At 38.7% G+C, this 21,340-nt stretch overlaps 3 protein-coding genes and 1 long non-coding RNA gene across 5 annotated transcripts in view; 1 reads left to right on the top strand and 3 right to left on the bottom strand.

Moving 5' to 3' along the window:
• loxl3b (lysyl oxidase-like 3b) overlaps positions 1-21,340 on the bottom strand; it is a 372,166-nt gene that overhangs the window by 23,070 nt on the left and 327,756 nt on the right. The gene's annotated exons all lie outside the window — the stretch shown is intronic.
• On the bottom strand, positions 2,146-11,419 carry LOC141783506 (pantothenate kinase 3-like). The gene is made up of 7 exons (XM_074660855.1): positions 11,029-11,419; positions 9,271-9,623; positions 8,434-8,687; positions 6,669-6,845; positions 5,945-6,068; positions 4,669-4,794; positions 2,146-4,564 (listed from the first exon to the last, which is right to left on the bottom strand). Exons 1-7 carry the CDS (start codon positions 11,228-11,230, stop codon positions 4,514-4,516), a joined length of 1,287 nt encoding a protein of 428 aa, XP_074516956.1. The 5' UTR covers positions 11,231-11,419; the 3' UTR covers positions 2,146-4,513.
• Positions 5,493-9,510, top strand: LOC141783511 (uncharacterized). Its single transcript, XR_012597283.1, has 2 exons — positions 5,493-5,800; positions 9,232-9,510. It is a non-coding gene; the product is annotated as an uncharacterized LOC141783511 (long non-coding RNA).
• Positions 13,662-19,867, bottom strand: LOC141783651 (uncharacterized). Of its 2 annotated transcripts, XM_074661054.1 has the most exons (6): positions 19,730-19,798; positions 18,863-18,951; positions 17,691-17,813; positions 17,270-17,450; positions 15,492-16,231; positions 13,662-14,537 (listed from the first exon to the last, which is right to left on the bottom strand). In XM_074661054.1, the coding sequence occupies exons 3-6, from the start codon at positions 17,811-17,813 to the stop codon at positions 13,809-13,811; spliced, it is 1,773 nt and encodes a 590-aa protein (XP_074517155.1). In that variant the 5' UTR covers positions 18,863-18,951; positions 19,730-19,798; the 3' UTR covers positions 13,662-13,808. The 2 variants fall into 2 exon arrangements, with proteins under 2 accessions (XP_074517155.1, XP_074517154.1); XM_074661053.1 differs by lacking the exon at positions 18,863-18,951 and having other exon boundaries at positions 19,730-19,867.

Raw genomic sequence — 21,340 nt, 5'->3', positions numbered from 1 at the left:
GGTAAGTTAGCTTGCTCATTAGAAAACACTGTTTTACGTTGAATAAGCAAACTGAACTTTTTCCCCATAGTTTACGCGATACGTGTTTGTATATTTAATCCTGGAACATAAAAAAGAAGGATAACAGAAAGAACAATTAAAATCTTCGACCCCCGAGGGTTTCACCGGTTAACCGGTAAACCAACACCGATCTGGTCTAACGGTCAAATCACTACGACACTTGTTCTGGGTTTTTCGGCAGATCACTACGGGGTTTCCCAGGCAAACTTCGCCCTCATTTGCATAGACATTCCCGCTAGTGATGGGAATTCCGGCTCTTTTTAGTGAGCCGGATCATTTGGCTCAGCTCACCAAGAAGAGCCGGCTCTCTCGGCTCCCAAACGGCTCTTTGTTTGACCACTTCTGCCTTTTATAATTCAGACAAATTTAGCGCTGTTTTGAGCTATGATTAGTATGTGTGCACATAAATCACTTAAATTATTCAATATAATTATACTAAACCGTATAATTTCCAGAATATCATAATTTTACATGCTGCTTCGTTTCCGACTCTCACTCATCTTGTCTGCTATTCGCGCACCGTACTCCTCCTCTCTCTCCTCCTCTCCCTCCTGCTCTGTACCGGTAGACCGTCAGCGCGCCACGCACCCCCGCCCCTCCCTGCTTGATGGTCTGTCATCCCCTGATTGGTCGCACGGACGTCAATAACACAATATTCAGTCACAGTCAGTGCATGGAGTGCCCGTGGCGTGGAGAAGATCATCCTATCATTCTGCCTTGAATTAATTATAGAAAAAAGAAAAGAAAAAAAAAGAGCCGGCTCTTATCGTTCACTTAAAGTAAATTTGTAAATACATTTTATTCTTATTTTATTCTACGTTTTTATCTATTCTTTTTTTTATTATACTGTTTGACTTGCACCAACAAAGCCAACGAAAATTCCTAGTGTATACCTCTTACACCTGGCAATAAATACCATTCTGATTCTGATTCTGAAAAGAGCCGGCTCTTTGAACCGGCTCGTTCGACACGACACATCACTAATTCCCGTGTCGCCTGGCAATCAGAAGCGATTGATTCGCTCATGTCCCATAGAAAATGAATGGGGGCGAACTACGCTTCGCCTTCCTCAAAGAACGTATATTGACAAGATTTTAAAGTCAGTTGTTCGTGGTTTCATTGCAAAATCAGCGCCCAGCAGCAGAGCTACGCTTCTTTCATTTTGGACAGAAAGCGACTACCGGACGCCAGTAAAACGTCCGTTTAAAAAGGGCCGTAAAAATGTTAAACAAAATTATTTTTCTTTTATTGTCATATTCTACCGAAATGGCCTATGTTAAACAATAAATATATTATAATTATAATAATTGTTTTCAGTCCAAAATGGCGGAAGCTGCTGTTGTCAAAAAGACACCGGAGTTTCATCTCTATGCATTCAGTTTGTCTTCACCGTTGAATGAGATGCTACGTCTGTATGGTAAACACAGTAACTAAACAGTACTCAAGTATAATTTTGAGGTACTTATAGCCTACTTTGCTTGAGTATTTCCATTTTCTACTTTATACTTCTACTCCCATTACGTGGAGGCAAATATTGTAGCCTACTTACTTACTCCACAACATCTATTTGATACCTTTAGCTAGTTACTCTGTAGGTTCAGATTAATAATACAAAATGTAATTAAATGATGATGTATTATTACGGAAAAAGATAAGACTACTACCTTGCACTATAATAAAAATACCATTTACAAGCTGCAACATTAAAGTAATGTACATATTAATGCATCAATAATTAGAATTCAATAAAATGTATTATTAAGTAATTGCCCATTCTGCATCGGTCAATGAGTACTTTTATTTAATGTACTTTATAAGTGTATTTTCATGCCAATACTTTCGTACTTTTAAATTTTGAATGCAAGACTTTTACTTGTAACAAAATACTCGTCTTCCACACTGTGGTATTGCTTATTTTACTTAAGTAAAAGACATGAATACCTATTCCCCCACTGGGTAAACATGAAGTAAAGCTACATCAAGCAGCCGTTTATCTTAAAGAGTGTAAACACACAGAAACACAGCTAGCCTGGTTCTGTCCAAAGATAAGAAAGAAAGAATAAATAAAAACACCACAAGTTGTCATAAAGATATGAAAAGTTTGTACTTAGGGACAACGCAATAAGAAATTTGTAATGACTATTACAAAAACAGTACAAAGGTTTCTTTGCAGTGTAACGTTACAAGCAAACAACAGAAGGACGCCTATTGTATAGAATTACAGACCAGTTAGTCTCATTTTAAATCACACTGCTGAACACATTATTGTATTCTATACAAAAACATGACAGGCACTTCATTTAAAATCAACTTACTGCATATACAACTTTCAGATACATTTATATCTAGTAACTGAAGAACTGTGTCCACTGAGTTTACAACTATGTTGGGAGACAAATCTCTTCATTAGGTAGTTGAGGATTCATTATGGTCCCTGTAATCCATCGATGGATCGATAACTGAACAAACAGATGACATTAAAATGGGACGGGTAAGCAATAAATGAAATAATGGAACAACTTACTGATAACACACACATCAGAGACACAAAGTTGAACATTTGTCTACCTCACTAAAAAACAAAAAGATGTACATTTAATTCAAAACAATATTTAAGTACATAGATGCTGAACAAGACAAAAATGGTTTGGGGGTCACAGGACCTAAAACCTCCATTGGAGGGATGCATCAAGTTTCTGCATTAAAATAACTATTTTTTATTAAATCTGGGGAAAATTCAGGGATACAATGCCCTAATTTTACCTCAATTTTCACATTTATCAATTTTCACGTGCTCTGATTTCCCTCTACAAGGAGAGGGATGCAGTGGCTCAAGGGCACTTCAGCAGGGCAGGGGTCAGAAAGGGACTTAAATTGATCAAATCATACGTTACAGTCCGCTCTCACTAACCCCAAAACTGATTGTCTATATTTTCTGATACCAGCACTGTTGCAAAAAAACAGCTTGGAGTAAACACTTGGGTTCGTAAACTCTAGAAGTAACAGTTAATGTCTCCATTAAAGAATAAGTCTGATGAAATGGTGACCTCTTGTGCTGAAATGAAAGTTTAAATGTGAGTCAATAAAACCTACTCGTTTCATTCACACCCTCATTTAAAGTCCAAATGGTGACGATGAGTAAATGCTCTAGGATGATAAAAGACTAATAATAAGTGGTTGTGAATGATTCTCAGCGCTTAATTGTTTCAGCTTACTAAGAGTACCAGATGGATGGGAGTACGATCACAATGACAATATCTTGCCTGACATTCATGTTACAGCATAAGAAAATAATCAGCTGCGTTAGTGAAGACATTCAATTTTAGTGTTTGTTTAGAGTTCAATCATCTTAAGTCTCAAGATATCATCCATGACTTTTACAAGATTAACCAGTGTTGTTTGATTACCAGTATGTTGTTATTTAGAACTAGGTATGTAGAGCTGAAAGGATTAGTCGACAGAAAATGAATCTGCAACATGGTAATCGCAAAAATTTCCTGGTTCCAGCTTCTCAAATATGAAGATTTCTTACATTTCTTTGTCTCATATGATAGAAACTTTAATTTCTTTGGATTTAGAATTATTATTTGGACAAAACAAGCATTTTAAATAAGTTATCTTTGGCTCTGGAAACTTAAGTCAGCTATTTTCTGACATTTTAAAGACCAACAGTTAATTTAAGGCAGAGTTGTCGAGCTGCCGACTAGGTGACTTTCTCGCTAGATTTAGGGACTTTTGGACCTAGTGCTTCTAGCTACTTTCAAAGGATGAGAGTCGGCAACACTGGGCTGGGTTTTTAGGTTGGATCATTTAAAAAAAAAAAAAAGCTAGTGTACTCTTGATAGTTTCTCAATATTGCCCACCCTGCCTTTAACATTGTCTTCAGGAAATAAAGAATGACGCTTAACATCTATCCTGTGATTGTCTTAAAATTCTACCACCCATCATATAAACTCGTACACTATCCACCTGGTACCAAAGTAGGATAAAATAAACCTTAAAAAGTACTTACAAATATTAGCCCCATGACCTGATACCCCACTGAGGGGTAAGTGCGAGACTATGGGATGTCGAGTACTTTTTAACCCAAGTATTTCAGGCAACCGTGGTGAATTTCCATGAGATGTTTCAGACCAATCTGGCTCGTTTCTGCAAAGTCCTGCAATGACTTTGCTGCATACAACTTTGGTCAGGGCAGGAATCAGACTTCTATCCATTGACCACGACAGCAGATGTGAATCACAATTTAGAAGCTACTTTCACCAGCTTGACTTCTGAAAATATAATAGGACCTCCAAATGTTTGACAGTTTGCCTGCCACAACCAAAATTTACCAGTAACTGGCTGGTGGCCGACACAACATCCCACTGTGGAATTTATTCTGGACAGTGTAAAGTGCTAATGGTGTTTGCAGCAGATTGACAAGTACTTCTTTGGATGTAGTTTGGACGGTTTAGGACGGATGTAGAAGCTCTAACAGGGCTCCAACCGCTCCAAAGTAGCCCTAAAATAAACAGAGAATAACGTTGAGTTAGAAATCGTTGAGCCCATCAAAGCACAAAACTACAGCTTTGGTCTCTGAGGTCAATCATTGTTTGAGTTATTTACCTCATGCTGGAGGAAGAGCGCCTTGAGTTGTCCTTTAGACCAGTAGTCCATGGCGTAGGCCAACAGCTTCATGGAGAGCGTGTTCACTCTCAGGAAGTTACCCACAAACACCACTCGCTCTATGTTCTTAGTGATGAAAGAGAACAGGGATAATATTATTAATATTAGATAACCTTTTTTGTCTTTTGAATCATGCTTTTTATTGTTTACTTAAGAAAAATGACTACAACCTAAACCATAAAAAAGTAATATGTAATATAATAACAGATAATAACTGTAAATTGAAACACAAAGTACTATAAAACGAGGAGAACAAAATTATTATAATTAAAGAATAAAGAAATAAAGAATATGTCTAAAAAATAATGAATTACATTTTTTAAATAAATAAAAAATATTTTAAAAAATAAATATAAATAAATGAATGAATAAAATAAATCAACACACCAGATTCCCAATACTGAAATTACTTATTTGTAATGATATTTATTAGTTTGTATATGATATTAAATTATATCACGTATTACCGTTATGTCACAACTAGTAATAGTAGTAGTAGTTATAGTAGTGGAAGCCATAAAAAAGCATCTTACCCAAATAAAGCAGTAAATAATACTCTTCAACTAAACTAATAAATCCTTGCGACAAAAAACTGTTCTGTCTATCTATATTATTCAATGTATTTCTCTCAATATGTTTACATTTTCACTTTTTATTCCTTTTAATTATCTAACTGCATTTTTAGCTCACCTGTAATCCATTTTGTTCCACATCTATTGTTTTTACACTTAACACATTAAACACTATACTATGTATAATAAATAAATAAATTTGATTAAAGGATGTGTATTTGAAACCTGCTACACTGACTGCTAAATTAAAAAACACATCTCATTTATTATTGCTGGTTTGTGTTTTTAATTGTTTTTTTGAGTTGGACGCTTTCTCCTTTGGGCGTTGAAAGACACGTGGATAATGCAGCGTACCTCCTCTACGCCTTCATAGCCCTGTACAATGCTGCTTGATCAAGACGGCACAAGGCAGCACCGTAAAGAGGCTGAACGCAAAGAGGAAACGACCAGCGGGGACACCGGAGGGCGACGGATTTCTCCACATGACAGGTTCATCTAAAGTAAGTCTTTTTAAAATGTATTTCATAACACAAGTGTTGAATTCAGACTCTTTTCTCACAATTGTATCTTGACATCCATCCATCAACCTTGGATTGTTTTTGCCAGTAAAACACAGATGCCAATAAAATACTCCTGTTACTAACCTCGTTGAGAGCACACATCCTGGTGATGGAGCCAATGTTATTGGTGATGGTGACCAGTGTTGCCCTGGCCAGGTCCTCTTTGGACACCGACTCCCTCTTCTCTTTGGACATCATGTTGCCAAAACTATCGAATCAAAACATGAGTCATATTAGATGAACAAACACTTAAAATTCAGCAATGTTGTGCATCAAACAGCCAAACCTGAAAGCAAGATTCAGACCAAATTCTTGGAAGTTACACATATTGAAAGTGGTGGACAGATGTTGGTATTCACTGGATATTATAATAATAATAATAAATATAGAGAAATCTTAAGGTGCTTCACACAAAGGGTAAAACAATCATAATACAGCATTAAAACAATTTACACAAAAAGAAAGCATGCGATAAAAGTGTTAATATAGGATAAATATAATCAGACATAATATTTTAAGACCCAAGTTAAGAGTGAATAAAATGACTATAAAATTATAGCAGTTATTAAAAAGCCTAGGGGAAAGCTGTGAGGAACAGATGAGTCTTAAGATTAGATTTAAAAACAGCAAGTTGAGTGTGAGGCCATATCTGTGGATGAAAACATCTTGCTCATAAGACATTGAATTAAAATTAAGGCTTCTTTTTTTCACCCTGGGATAGGAACCGGAGTAAATTTAGCTTTAACTGTCCTGGTTCCCCGTTTCATTAAAGCTGGGACTGTGTTCATGCTGGAATCCACCAACGCACCTTGAAGCTACAGCAAAGCCCGGCAGCCCAAACCTCTCATAGTCTCCTCCATAGATGTCCCGAACCAGCTTGTCCACTCGGGTGCTCTCCCCTTCAGAAGCCATTTCTAGAGCTTCCTCGAAAGTAGAGCAGCCCGTCAGCAGGCAACACAGGCCCAGGAAGGTCCCACCACCGAGGCTGTAAACACACAGGAAGAGATGATATATAAACTATTAATATTCTAGAAATGTAAACACATCAGTCTAAAATTAAGGGCAAAGAGAAATGTCTGCCAAAAGTAATATTGACCACCTAAAAAATAAGTTTATGTACATTATAGCCTCCAAATTCAAAAACACTTCATGTTTTTCTCTCAGCACAAAGGGCCATTATGTTGAGGGAGAAGTAAGCGTTCATGAGTCCCTTTCTAAGCCACCAGACAGAGAAACCACATGTGAAAACAAACCAGTGGAGAGAGAAGTAGGAGGAAAACTGTCAGTTCAACTGACGTATTTCAAACTTTAAACCCAAATCAAACTAACAAAGAACTATTCTGCACAAGCAAACAGTTGAGTAAGGGAAGTGGTTCGGCAGCAGAGAGTTAAAAAAAAATGCTGCTACTTTTCACACCAAGGCAAGCAGGCCACCCAGTTGACTGGAATACACCCGCCTGCATCACTGTAACCTGGTATCAGCCTGCGTGTGGTTCGCTAGTGTCACCTTACATGTTCTCTGTTTCTGTTCTGTTTTGGGTCCAGTGATACGCAAAACAAAAGTTTTGTTGTTTTCTTTTACTCATTCTAAAACTGTAGAATATGCTTTGTCCTCCAAATGGCAGCTTTACTACTTTATCTTTCATCATGATCATAAATTAAATCAAATGTGGTATTTGACTTGAAAATCACTTATAATCGAGCGCGTCTTAAAGTACGCCCCTGCAGCCCCTGTACTCCCTCTGGGCCCCACCTTTCAGCAAAATAATACATAATATAGAGGCATAGACTGTATATAAGAAGTGGACGTAGACACCGTGATGTCACCCATTGGTTTGTGGAGTGCCGCTGTGAAGCCTCGAGTTTGGCATTTTTGCCGTCTCCATCTTGTTTTTTTTGCAACCAGAAGTGACATGAGGGTGGAGCTAAGTACACCAAATGCTGAATAAGACATTTTTAGGCTTCCAAAGTGTTACAGTTGTCTTTTATGAACTGAAAACACACTGTGAAAGAGTTAAAGTACTTAGACAAAAACGCAGACAACCCCCAGACCTGTCAATCACAAGGTAGCTACGTCCTAAAGCATCCCCTGCTTTATGGTCTATTTGACTCTAAATGGGACCATAATTTACTAAATGAACATCATGCTGTATTGAAGAACACTTTAAACTAGCGATTGAGAACATAAACTCATGTTTACAATGTTTACTGAGGTAATAAATCAAGAGAGAAGTAGGCTCATTTTCTCATAGACTTCTATACAATCAGACTTCTTTGTGCAACCAGAGGAGTCGCCCCCTGCTGGCTGTTAGAGAGAATGACAGTTTAAGGCACTTCAGCATTGGCTTCACTTTTCAGACCCGGAGGTAGCCCACTGTATAGAAGGCCTTGTGTTCTACATTAATTATATTTAGTTTAAATGGGGGCAGCCTACTTAAAGCAAACTGCAGCAGGCCTCGTGGATTTCCATTGAGGGGCTACATAAGCATCTAATGTAAACAATTCCATTATATGACTAATATCCACCAGCCAACATGGCGAGTTCACAGTAAATCTCCATCCCTGATAATTACCTGGTCCCTGTAACTCGTTTGTAGTTGCTCTCAGAGTAGACGGCCAGGATGCTGACCCCAGAGCCTATGTTGACCAGCAGCAGAGGATAGGGGTTCTCCAGTGTGTAGGGCTTCTGGACGCAGCGATCTGGATCAGTGGGGTTCTCAAAGTAGTAGCACTCTGAGGGTCCGCGGGACACCACCGAGTCGATGTACAACACCCCCCGAATCAAACAGTCCAGCTCATCCAGCTTGTGAAGCTGCAGGTCCGCCATCTTTTTTTTGGTGAGAGGAAACAAGAGAACATGGATAACATCACTAAATGGATGTGGTCATGAGAATACAGAGGCGGGAAACTGGGGGAGGGGGGAAAGCAAAGGGGGGGTAAGAAAACAGGAACCTTCACTACAATTCTATTGAATACGTCTCGCCAGAAAGAAAGAAAAAGATCTCAAACAGATGTGGCCTATAATAGGAGGTAATTGTGCAATTGTACATCCCACAGTTTGATAAGAAGGGACTTTTAATGCAACAATCATGATTTTTCTCATTGTAGTCATTGTTTAATTCGTCCAGATTAATTAACTGATATTTTATCATGGTCCAGAATGATTTTTTTTATTTGCTTTGATTTCTTGCCAATTGCATGAGGACATGCATGCCCTTCTCGCCCTTGTATCCACTGGCTATTGTTACATCTTTAAATGTGGATTTCAGGTGCTCTCCATCACTGTTAAGACTACATGAATTCACATCACATGCTATAAATATGTTATTCTTCTGTCTCCTCTTTCCTTTCGGTCAATCTTCACTGTCCAGCCTGTAAAAGCAAACAGAGGAGAACAACTGCAGACCCACCGTGCGGAAATCAGACTCAAACTTGTATGCCCCCCCTCCTGTGGCGCAGAGGGTGGTGTGGAGGCTGGAGAAGTGCTTGTTGCGGCCCATCTGCAGGAAGGCCGGCAGGTCATGCGTGGGGAAGCGGATGAAGTGCAGGTTGCCCGTCCTGCCGCACAGCGTCAGGTCCTGCAGCTCCAGGTGCACGTCCCTGATGCCCGTTTTACCATAGGCGGTGTTGGAGGTGAGGTAGCGCCGGATGCTCTTCAGGTTCTCCACCTCTTCCTGCTCCTCCTCTGCTGTGATGTCTTTGGGCTCAAAGTACACCAGCTTCACCAGAGTGCCTCCAATGTCCATCCCAAACCAGGGAAATGCTGCATTATGTGAGATAATAAATGGGAAAAAAAATCACTCACCAATATTTTTTAATTTTTTTTAACATTTCTTTTTATTAATAACCTCAACATATTCAGTGTAATTTACAAATTGAACAATAAATAGTTCTAAAGATGGGGGATATTTATAAAGCTTGAACATAAATGGTATTTAATTTACCAAATAGCATCAATAAGTTGGTTGTATTTTCTGATTCTTGTTTTCATAATGCAAAAATAACATCATCTTTTGTTTAATGAGCAAAATAATCCAACAACTTCTATCATAATGTTGTGCAATAATAATAATAATATAACAGTTGAAATGTTCAAAATCATACATATATATATATATATATATATATATATATAAATGATCAATAAATAAATAATAAATTAGCTACTCTATATTACTACTACATTTCTTTTTTTATAAATAACGTAACGTACGTAATAACACATTCAATGCAATTTACAAATTGAACAATGAATCATTCTAAAGATGGGAGAGATTTATAAAGCTTGGACATATTATTTAATAAATTTATTCAATTTACTAAATAGCATTAATAAGTTTAAAATTGGTTGTATATTCTGATTCTTGTTTTCATAATGCAAAAATAACATCCTCATCTCTTTGTTTGACAGCTTCTATCATAATGTTGTGCAATAATAATAATAATATTACAGTTAAAATGTTCAAAATGATATATATATATATATATATATGTAATGTACATTTGTTTGGGGTTATAAAATGCTTGTTTTCATGCATACATTATGTTTTTTATGTGAAAAGCTCAAAGAAAAATGTGCCTCCTTTTATAAACTGTTCTCTGACTAAACAATAACATTTATATTATATGTAATATAAATATTATTGTTTGAATGCTTAGTGACAGAGAGGACAAACAGAGCTGATGTCTCAATGTTGCAGCTTCATCCTCAGAGGCAGAAGTACAGTGTGTACCATGAACGCCATCTTGTTGCAAAACAGATCCTGTCTATTTACTGCCATTACATCTCACTGATATTACACTGTAATACCAACACCAACATGATTTAGTCAGTTTTTGCATCATCCCAACACATTATGCACACATTTACAATTTATTTAGATGAATTTATGCCACCCATTATATGCTATTCTTTGCAAGATATGTATTTCCACTGCCTATCTTTTGTGAGGGAACGCCTTTTCATATGTATATAACTGTACATGCACATATTTATATAACTGTACATGCAAATATGTATTTAACTGTACATGCAAATATGTATTTAACTGTACATGCAAATATGTATTTAACTGTACATGCACATATGTATTTAACTGTACATGCAAACGTTTGTGTTTCCCAGTAAATAGCCTCAGCCCATTGCTAGTATAACGGTTTACACCTACGCGGCCTTGTTTTCTTCACCGAGTCGCTCCGACGCCTCGACGTCGAGTTGGAGCTCCGCCGGTCGGATGTTGCTTTTCCTGCGGCCGAGGCTGCCTCATTGTTGGGCATCATCTCCTCCTTGCTGTCGGAGCGCGGCTGCTTCGTGGGCGTTTCGTCTTCGTCGATACCTTCATCGTCGCGTTGGTGGCCATTGAACGCCATTGAAAATAAATGAGTTAATTCGCTACATATAGACGCTGCGGTTTATTATAAATAAATAATAAAACTATTGGACGTAATGATTTATGATGTTGGACAATGAGGCGGCTAATTAGCTAAGCTAAGCTAAGTAGCTGTGTCGTTAACGGCTGCGCTACATGTCCTTTTTATGCTCGCGCTGTCAAGTAGTGATGGGAAGGTCGCGAACGAGTCGGTTCAAAGAGCCGGCTCTTTTTAAGTGAACGATAAGAGCCGGCTCCCGTCCGAGAGCCGTTTTTGTTTTGTTTTTCTTTACTTAAAGGGACTGTTTGTAACTTTTTACACGTATAAATCACCCGGGTTGTTGTCCCAGTCGCGCTCGCGTGTGAACGGAGTCTCTGCTCCTCTGCCTGTCTGCCTTCACTCAGCTCGCTCCAGGTTCAGGTTCAGGTGACTTTATTTGTACCCGTAGGTAGATTTTTAAAAAAAAATAGAGGATGACATCCGTATTGACAATAAGGTAGAGCAAAGACAAGAGACAGACATACCAAAAACATGACAAAGAGTACTCAAAGGCTTACTGGGATCAGGACCCAGCAAAAAGAAGGCCACGAGAACAATATAAAAAAAAAAAAAACACCGAAATATCAGGACAAAAAAGACACAATAAATGAGAAAAGGGATAAAATTTCCATAAATATGTGCAAAAGCTGCTAGGACTTATTCGCGGTGCGATGCGGTGCGGTGCGGTGCGGTGCGCTGCAGTGCGCTGAGGTGCGTTGAGGTGCGTTGCGGTGTGTTGTGGCGTTGTGTGGCGCGGTGCGCGAATAGCAGACAAGATGAGTGACAATTGGAAAACGAAGCAGCATGTAAAATTATGGTATTCTGGAAATTATAAGGTTTTGTATAATTATATTGAATAATTTAAGTGATATATGTGCACAATTACTAATCATAGGTCAAAACAGCGCTAAATTTGACTGAATTATAAAAGGCAGAAGTGGTAAAACGAAGAGCCGTTTGGGAGCCGGCTCTTCTTGGTGAGCTGAGCCAAATGATCTGGCTCACTAGAAAGAGCCTGAATTCCCATCACTACTGTCAAGACTGGAGTGGGCGGGGCCAGCAAGTGATTGACGGACGCCAGGACCAATCAGAAAGCGAATCCGCCAATCAGAGAACAGTTTATAAAAAGAGGCTGATGTCACATTTTTCTTTGAGCTTTTCACATAAAAACATAATGTATGCATGAAAAACAAGCACCATTTTATAATCCCAAACAAATATAAAATATATATATGATTTTGAACATTTCAACTGTTATATTATTATTATTGCACAACATTATGATAGAAGCTGTTGGATTATTTTGCTCATCAAACAAAAGATGAGGATGTTATTTTGCATTATGAAAAAAAAATCAGAAAATACAACAAACTTATTGATGCCATTTGGTATATTAAATACCATATGTCCAAGCTTTATAAATCTCCCCCATCTTTAGAATTATTTATTGTTCAATTTGTAAATGACACTGAATATGTTGAGGTTATTAATAAAAAGAAATGCAGTAGTAATGCAGAGTAACTAATTTATTATTTATTTCTTTGATATTTTATTTACTTTTTTCAATTCAGTCTTACTTTTGAGATGATATATAATTTTTTCTTTAATGACAATTATTTATTTAATGTAAAATTCAATAATTTTCTTTCTTCGTATTTTTTTTTTTTTTTACAAAATAATAATATAATGGATTCCTGTTCAGGATGCTTGGTCACCCTTCTTCTGTGTGACATAAGTCAAATAAAATTGGCATAAACTTGTCATTTCTCTGCAGAGAAATCAACATGCACACTCAATAAAGGCATTTATTTTTATAATTCAGGTTTATTGATATGATTGTCACGTAAATAGAGACAGTGCCTTAACATTTTTATAAACCTTAAACTGGGATTACAATTTACATGTGCTCCATAATGGCAATACATTTACACCTACAAAGCATCTTTGCAGCTCAAATATCCTTTTAAAATGTGCAACACTTTCTGAATTTAAGTTGGTTTTCTTTCTGACACTTCTTATATTGACAATGCTATTTACAATAAAATGTCATCTCACAGAACATAACTTCTCAAACTTGTTTCTATTTAAAGGAGAAAACAAAACCTAAGGAAAAATAAAATGTAATCTCAAACATTTACACCCGGAATGTGAACATACAAACATTTCTATCATTAATACAGAGCATCGGTGTATCTTTACAAACCACATAATTGCAGCAAGTGCATAAATAACCTGAGATCTCAACCAAGTGCCACGAAGTTCCCTAACTAGAATAAGATGGGTAGATTTGGTTTTTGCTCACTAGGGCAAACTTCATTCAACAATAAAACAATAAAACAGTCGGACTTAAAGACATACTCATAATTAATGACATGATCAAAGGTCTGGCAAGTCAGCTATTATTACTAAAGGTAATTATTAAACAGCTGCCTCACGCCAACCCAGTCCAGTGACTACAATAAGGCACCATAACCTTAAGATCCTCTTTCAAAAGCCTTAAAGCCTAATCTTCTCTCCCTTTAAAAGGTATTAAATCCCTTTAATGCTTAAACTTCCACGCCATCAGCAGTGCACAGGCGCCCATTCCTGCAGCGGTCAGAATGTACTTTGTATTAGTTGCCATCTTCTTCTCTGAATCCAGCTCTGGTGAAGTATCAGCGGGTGCAGGCTCAGAGGGGTGGTGGTTCTCACTGAAGGGGGTGTTTACACTCAATACAGTCTCAACAGTGTTGGTGGATAGTGGTGGCGCAGAGGTGAGCTCCTTGGCTGCTTCACCGTTGACGATTTGAGCTCGTGGTATTGAATTTTGGCCGTCTAGGTCGAGGATAGACGGCTCCTCGGATACATGCACCTCGTGCATCAGCACCTCCTGCCTTTCCAAACTCTGACAAGGAGACTCGTAGTTGTTTTCCTCCGGTTCGTTATGGTTAAGAGCAAAGCCGTTCTCCTGGCATGGCAGTGCTGACGCTGTAGTCGCGGCGGTGGAGCTGACAGCAGAGCATGCAGGAAGGTGGGCAGAGGTCACGGCGTCCGTTGCAGCGTCGCTCATTTCCAGACGCTCACTATTACCCGAGTAGGGCTGCGCCGGTGTGCTGGGTGCAGGGATGGTAGGGCTGTCATGATTTTGTGGGAGGATGCTGATGAGCTGGCCAGGCTTGCTCAGACACATACTGCTGTCAGCCCAGAGAGAGGCGTCCATCCCAGCAGCACCCGGCAGCGGAGGGGAGGTTGTAGCTGCAGTTTCTGTCTGCGGGCTGCTTTCAACAACCTGCAGGTGAAAATGATAACATGATAGGTTTAGTTTTTAAAAAGGAAGCTGGTGTAATATTTCTAACATTCTGTCTATCTCTCATGTACGTGAATGTGGCTTGACAAGATATTAGAATCACAACAACTGACCGCCTCAAAGTGTAGTTGAATCTATCCCTCTCAGACGTACTGTTAAACAAAACCTGAACATTATAAGAGTATATTCTTCTCAAAGATGCTGTTGGGTAAAAACAACACGACATTTGATTTGGTGTCATCTAGTGGTGTAGTTGCAGATTGCAACCAACTGAGTACCCCTCCGCTCACTCCTCCCTTTCAAAGACTGCTGTAACGTGAGCCGCCGAGTGCAAGACCATGGTAACGCCGTTCGCCTCGCTCAGAGGCCATCCTTACTATAATAACACTACTTTAGGAGCAACGGAAGTCAGACGGCGGCTGGCGGTAACACAGTTTTGCACTCTGCAGCTCATGTTACCGCAGTTTCACAAGCGTGTCGGAGAACTACGGTGGCCTTCAGGTAACATAAAAGCGTGAAAGTCTCTCTCTAGAGCCAGTGTTTCGTTTGTCCGTTCTGGGCTACTGTCGAAACATGGCAGAGCAACATGGCTACAAGACTTGTGCTTTGAATATTGGGTCATTTGGGGAAATGTATGAAATCGATTTTAGGAGACACTTAGTTATAACTAAGTTGTAACAGGTAACAATTACTACAAAGTTAACCAGTGCGTCTTATTGGCAAAAACAAAAAATCTCTCACACTGTTGGTCACTTGTAGTCTATTAATGACGGTTCAGTCTTCACACCTTCAACAGGTAAAATTCATGAATGAAGAGATTTAATTAATTTTGCCTGATGAAGGTTTGAGGGCCGAAACAAATAAAGTGAGTACCAGAGACAAGATCTTTTGTTTTTTTATTACTGAGTCTTAAAATTAGCATATTTTGGTATTCACCTGTGTAGTAGGAGGTTCAGACATCTCTTCAGGCTGCAGGACAGCAGCAGGTTTTGGGTCCACAAGAGGGGTGGTGTCCTGGACTGGAGGCTTCTCTGGGGTCAACGTGAGGAAAGAGGATCCATCGGTCACATCTGAGTTTATCGGAGTTGGAGAGGGACTCTGCGGTGGCCTGACCTCTGTGGAGGTTGTTGCTGTTTGGAGACGATCTGGGCTGGAAGGAGTGTCCGTTTCACACGGCACAACAGGACGAGATGGTGGAGGAGGAGTGGCCACACCGTTGATCAATACCTCGCCGTTTCCTGCGCTCCCCTGATCAGGGATCACGCCATCATCACCAGGGACATCCTGGATGTCTGATTCAGAGTTTTCCACTGGCTCCTGGTGAGACTTAATCTCCCTCTGTGGAGGTGGGGTTGTAACCGCCTGAGTGACAGGGGAAGGAGGAGGTGTTGGTGTACGGGGTGCCACTTCATTCTGAGTCGACTGTGGAGGCTCGGGTGGAGAAACAGCCTCAGGAACTTGAGCTGCTGAGCTCTGGGGGGCTTGTGGCTGCACAGGGATTTCCAGAGAGGGTGAGACCTGGGCAGCTGCCTCTGGAGGAGCTGATGCATCAGCTGGCGGAGCAACAGCAGCCTGACTGTTTGCTCCATTCTCTGGGAAGGACAGATGACTGGCAGATGGTGCTGGATGGACGTGTGCCCTGACGACAGTCATTGGAGGGGAGCCGGGGTTGGAATCTAGGGCAAAGCAAACAATGTTGTCATTTAAATCCATTTTGAATCATATGACTAAAGCCCCTGAGGGACTAGCTGACACTGTAACTATACAGTACTTCAGTTATCATTTACTGGAGTCTCTAATGTCACATCAAACAGCACTGAAGTTCACAGGACCAGCAAACATACAGCAGATTATTCCCTGAAACATTTATTGGAAAAACAACGCAAAGCGCCACGAGATATAATATGATTTTATAAATCATACTAATAATAACACATTAGTGAATATAAAAAGAATGTTATGGATAGATTTGAATTTCAGAGAATGGTAAAATTAAAGGGCAGCCCAAGATGCAACATATTGAGAATTATGAACTAAATATAAAGACTAAAGTTTTCCAGAATATAGGTGATCCTTCTCACGCTTTGCATCTGCACTTTATATGTACAGCACACCATTCTCCCGCACATCTTTCTCACAACACAGAGTTATCTCTGGAGGTCACACGGCAAGGAGACGCAGTTTTGCTTCAACTGAGTAAATGAGCTGTAAGACACCGTACACTTGCTCGCCTGTGAACCGTCCATGCAGGCGCCAAAAATATAATAACATACTAACATTTATGCAAACAGTTTGCTTCCAAAATAAATTACTGCAATATACAACGCTGAGTCCAGCATACTGTGCTCCAAACTACACCAGAAAATAGTGCATGAGAGAATAATGAAAATATTGGATATTAGAACCACAGCACAAATGGTAGGCCACAAACACTTGGATTATTCTGCATTTATTTTTTTTGTGTCTGTAATAATGTGGTCCTCTTCACATACGACTAAAATTAAATTGTGGTTTCACTGTGTGGTAATCTAACAACATCAACTCTGTTTCATTTAAGGGTTAAATACTGAATATCTCACATACTACTTTGATCATAGGGAACCTGAAAAATATTCTGATAGAATTAGTTTGAGGTAGTAGTGCTAAATATTTTCTAGTCAAAAAGGGGAAAACTACATTAAATTCTACACTATAATACACAGTTAAAGACTTACTGTTGACGCCTCTCAGAGCGTTGTATTCTGCTCTAATCTCAGCTGCTAGAGTCGGCTGCTCACACGCCTCAAGTGCTTCGATGAACTGCTCCGGCCAGTTTTCTCTCCTCCTCAGACAGTCCAGAAGTAGCATAGCGCTGTCGCTGCCCCCATAAGTTTCTCTTTTTGCCTCGATGTTCTCCTAAACTTAGGTTTCATAAAAAAAAAAAAAAGCATAGGGAAAAAAACATACATGAGTTTATCAGTTTCTTGTTAGTGTAGTGATGATTTCCAGTGAAGTTTTTTGTTCAAAGGGTACCATTACAGTCAGTACGGTAGTATCGACAAATTTGGATACTAGAGCCAGTACATTATATTAATCCAATACGATTCAAACTATCTCCAACCATAGTCCTATGTCCTTGTACCTAATGAAACTTACCCTGTCGTGAGCAGTCAGGCAAGGCAGATGCATCATCATTTCTCTCACTTTCATCTTGCTCACAATGGTCGGCATATTCTGCCGCACGTATCCATTATACAGCCTTTCACTGGCAAATGACATCTGTGAAATGAGAAAGTGGACAAAAGCACAGGGATAGTGAAGACTTCAATTTTTAAAGAATAATTTCTTCTCCCGATACACACATCAGGTTTGTACGGTGTAATTTTGGGTACTTCCTCAGTTGCCAAAGCACTTTGGCCACATTCCCAATTTCTACTCTTATTACATATGAGATGGGAAAGTACCGAAGAAAACCCATTAAGGAAATCTGATCGTTATTGTCTGCAAAGATCACAGACACACTTCGGGGATTTTTACTCAATGAAACCGAAAGTGAAAGTGAAGATCAGACATCCTGTAGCTTCAGGGGGAAAAGGAAAATGTTAACATTTCCTTTTCATTTCAGTTTATGAGAAACATAAAAAAAACAAACAGTATGTGACTCAGTCTTCACACCTGCAACCCTTTTGTTCCCTTTTAAAAGTGGAGGACACCGCTCTTTCATTTCAAGGTTGCAGTTGTCTGGCGTACAAAGAAGGTGAACAGGCCCTGACTAGTAGTAACTGATTAATCAGCTCCAGTTTAATATCTGAACTTCAAATGTGCAGCCCGAACTTCTCGAATCCGTCACTCCAAACACACACACACACACACCTATCGTTTTTCAATGTCAAATATAAAGCTTTGACACACTTTTTTTTGTATTGAATACATCTTTAAACCTTCACTTTGTTTATACCTAAACAGTCAGGTGGAGTAATCTGTTGTCAGGTTTAGTCAGGGGGAATGTTTTCACAAGATTATCTTGTCATCACTGCCCACGTTAAATAGAGCAGTGCGTTAAAGTTTAGTGTAAACGCGGGGCAGCAGTCTGGAATAAATGTCAGAGGCAGAAAGCAAAGAGCAAAGTCTTCCTCACGGTATCATTAGCCCTCAGAGGCCATGGTTATACCAAGATATATGCAGATATACTGAGTTGTGTGCAGGCCTTAAGAGGAATGTGGGAAGTGTGTATTATTTTCAAGCATGCATGTTAAGTGTAAAGTGATGAGGGATTGCAGATTAACAAGACAAGGAAGGTGGTGTGAGAAGGGGGGGAAAAAGAGCACCTTGACACGAGGTGCAGAGCTGAGCCAAATGAATGACCTCTAAACAGGCAGTCCTTTTCTTGCCAGTCTCCTTGGCTTTCCAAGACTCTCTGGGTCAAATTACAAGCAGAATAGATCTCTGTTTCAAGTCTTATTTTAGTCTCAGAAAGCTTGCAAAGAAGGACAAGCTTGATCAGATCAACTTTATTATGCCACATAAGGAAAATTTGACAAGAAGTGAAAGCAGATATGCTTAGAGTTACATACTGGCATGAGGAAATAACCCATCAAGCTCCAGCTGACTATAACTGCCAGTAAAATGTTGAAATATATTGTGTTATACTTTTCAAGGCCTATATTTTGTGTTAAACATCTAGAGACACATTTCAAAAAGGGCTGCACACAAACAACAAGGACAAAAGAGGCCAATAACTGCCTGTAAAATATGGAAATATATTGTGTAATACTTGTCAAACATACTTAACAGGCTGTTAAACATCTGACTAAGAAGGTTGGGACACATTTACACACAAACAACAACAACAGAGGCTTAAAAACAGCCTGTAAAATATGGAAATATACTGTTAAATATACTTTTCAAGCCTATTTTTTGATAATCTACTGACTAAGCAAGTTTGGAAGAATAAAAACAGGCTGCACACAAACAAAAAAGACGATTTACTTGCTTGTAAATGACTGAAATATGTTGTAAATATATGAAAACATGAACTAGCATTTAAAAGTGAGTTTAAATTGATAAATACGTCACAACCTAGCTTGATGTCACCGCTGTTTCCTGAGTTGACACTTGACAAAACACTCAATAAAACACATATTCTATGTACTTAAACACTTAATTGTGTTAATATCACATAATATAGTGCTTACCTTTCGTGTTTTGTTGCGTCAGCAAGTCGTGACTGCCTCTCTGAAGCTTTTCCTGCCTCTCAATAAAAAAGCTGCGCTGTCTTCTTCACACACATCTGCGCAGAGATTCCCCTCCGCAAACTCCGCGTTCTCGATTCCTATTGGACGAGAGCGCCGTCAATCAAAGAACGAGCCAATAGGGTTAATGTACGGCTGTAAGGAAGGCGGGGCGTGCTTAATCTTGACCCTAACAGTGACCTTTGCTGTGCTGTGATGGGATGTCTGCAGAATTAGATTGGATATAGACTTGTTGGTTTACATCTGCCTCTAATCCCTGATCCTATTCCGTTCACGTGGACACAAACACAGATCATACACACAGAGGGGAGGGGACGAACTGTTATGCATGGAATAGAAAATATACATGAAAATAAAGCTGGTAGTCAACAAACAGGCAAGGTCCATATTATACAAAATTTAGATTTTCATGTTTGTTTTATTATAAAGCAGGCTTAAATCCTATATAAATACTGTGTAAGTATCGAAACGCTCAATCCACAGGGAAATACACACAACTCGTTTTCAGAAACTCTGCATTTTAAAAAACAACCGTTATACTAGCAATGGGCTGAGGCTATTTACTGACGTTTGCATGTGCAGTTAAATACATATTTGCATGTACAGTTATATAAATATGTGCATGTACAGTTATATACATATGAAAAGGCGTTCCCACACAAAAGATAGGCAGTGGAAATACATATCTTGCAAAGAATATCATATAATGGGTGGCATAAATTCATCTAAATAAATTGTAAATGTGTGCATAATGTGCTGGGATGATGCAAAAACTGACTAAATCATGTTGGTGTTGGTATTACAGTGTAATATCAGTGAGATGTAATGGCAGTAAATAGACAGGATCTGTTTTGCAACAAGATGGCGTTCATGGTACACACTGTACTTCTGCCTCTGAGGATGAAGCTGCAACATTGAGACATCAGCTCTGTTTGTCCTCTCTGTCACTAAGCATTCAAACAATAATATTTATATTACATATAATATAAATGTTATTGTTTAGTCAGAGAACAGTTTATAAAAGGAGGCACATTTTTCTTTGAGCTTTTCACATAAAAAACATAATGTATGCATGAAAACAAGCATTTTATAACCCCAAACAAATGTACATTACATATATATATATATATATATATATATCATTTTGAACATTTTAACTGTAATATTATTATTATTATTGCACAACATTATGATAGAAGCTGTCAAACAAAGAGATGAGGGTGTTATTTTGCATTATGAAAACAAGAATCAGAATATACAACCCATTTTAAACTTATTAATGCTATTTGGTAAATTGAATAAATTTATTAAATAATATGTCCAAGCTTTATAAATCTCTCCCATCTTTAGAATGATTCATTGTTCAATTTGTAAATTGCATTGAATGTGTTATTACGTACGTTACGTTAAAGAGATGAGGATGTTATTTTGCATTATGAAAACAAGAATCAGAAAATACAACCAACTTATTGATGCTATTTGGTAAATTAAATACCATTATGTTCAAGCTTTATAAATCTCCCCCATCTTTAGAATTATTTATTGTTCAATTTG

The sequence above is a fragment of the Sebastes fasciatus genome, chromosome 15 (assembly GCF_043250625.1).
Source record: "Sebastes fasciatus isolate fSebFas1 chromosome 15, fSebFas1.pri, whole genome shotgun sequence".
Lineage (NCBI taxonomy): Eukaryota > Metazoa > Chordata > Actinopteri > Perciformes > Sebastidae > Sebastes > Sebastes fasciatus.
The sequence above is the reverse complement of the archived record's forward strand: the minus strand, read 5'-3'. Positions and strand labels throughout refer to the sequence as shown.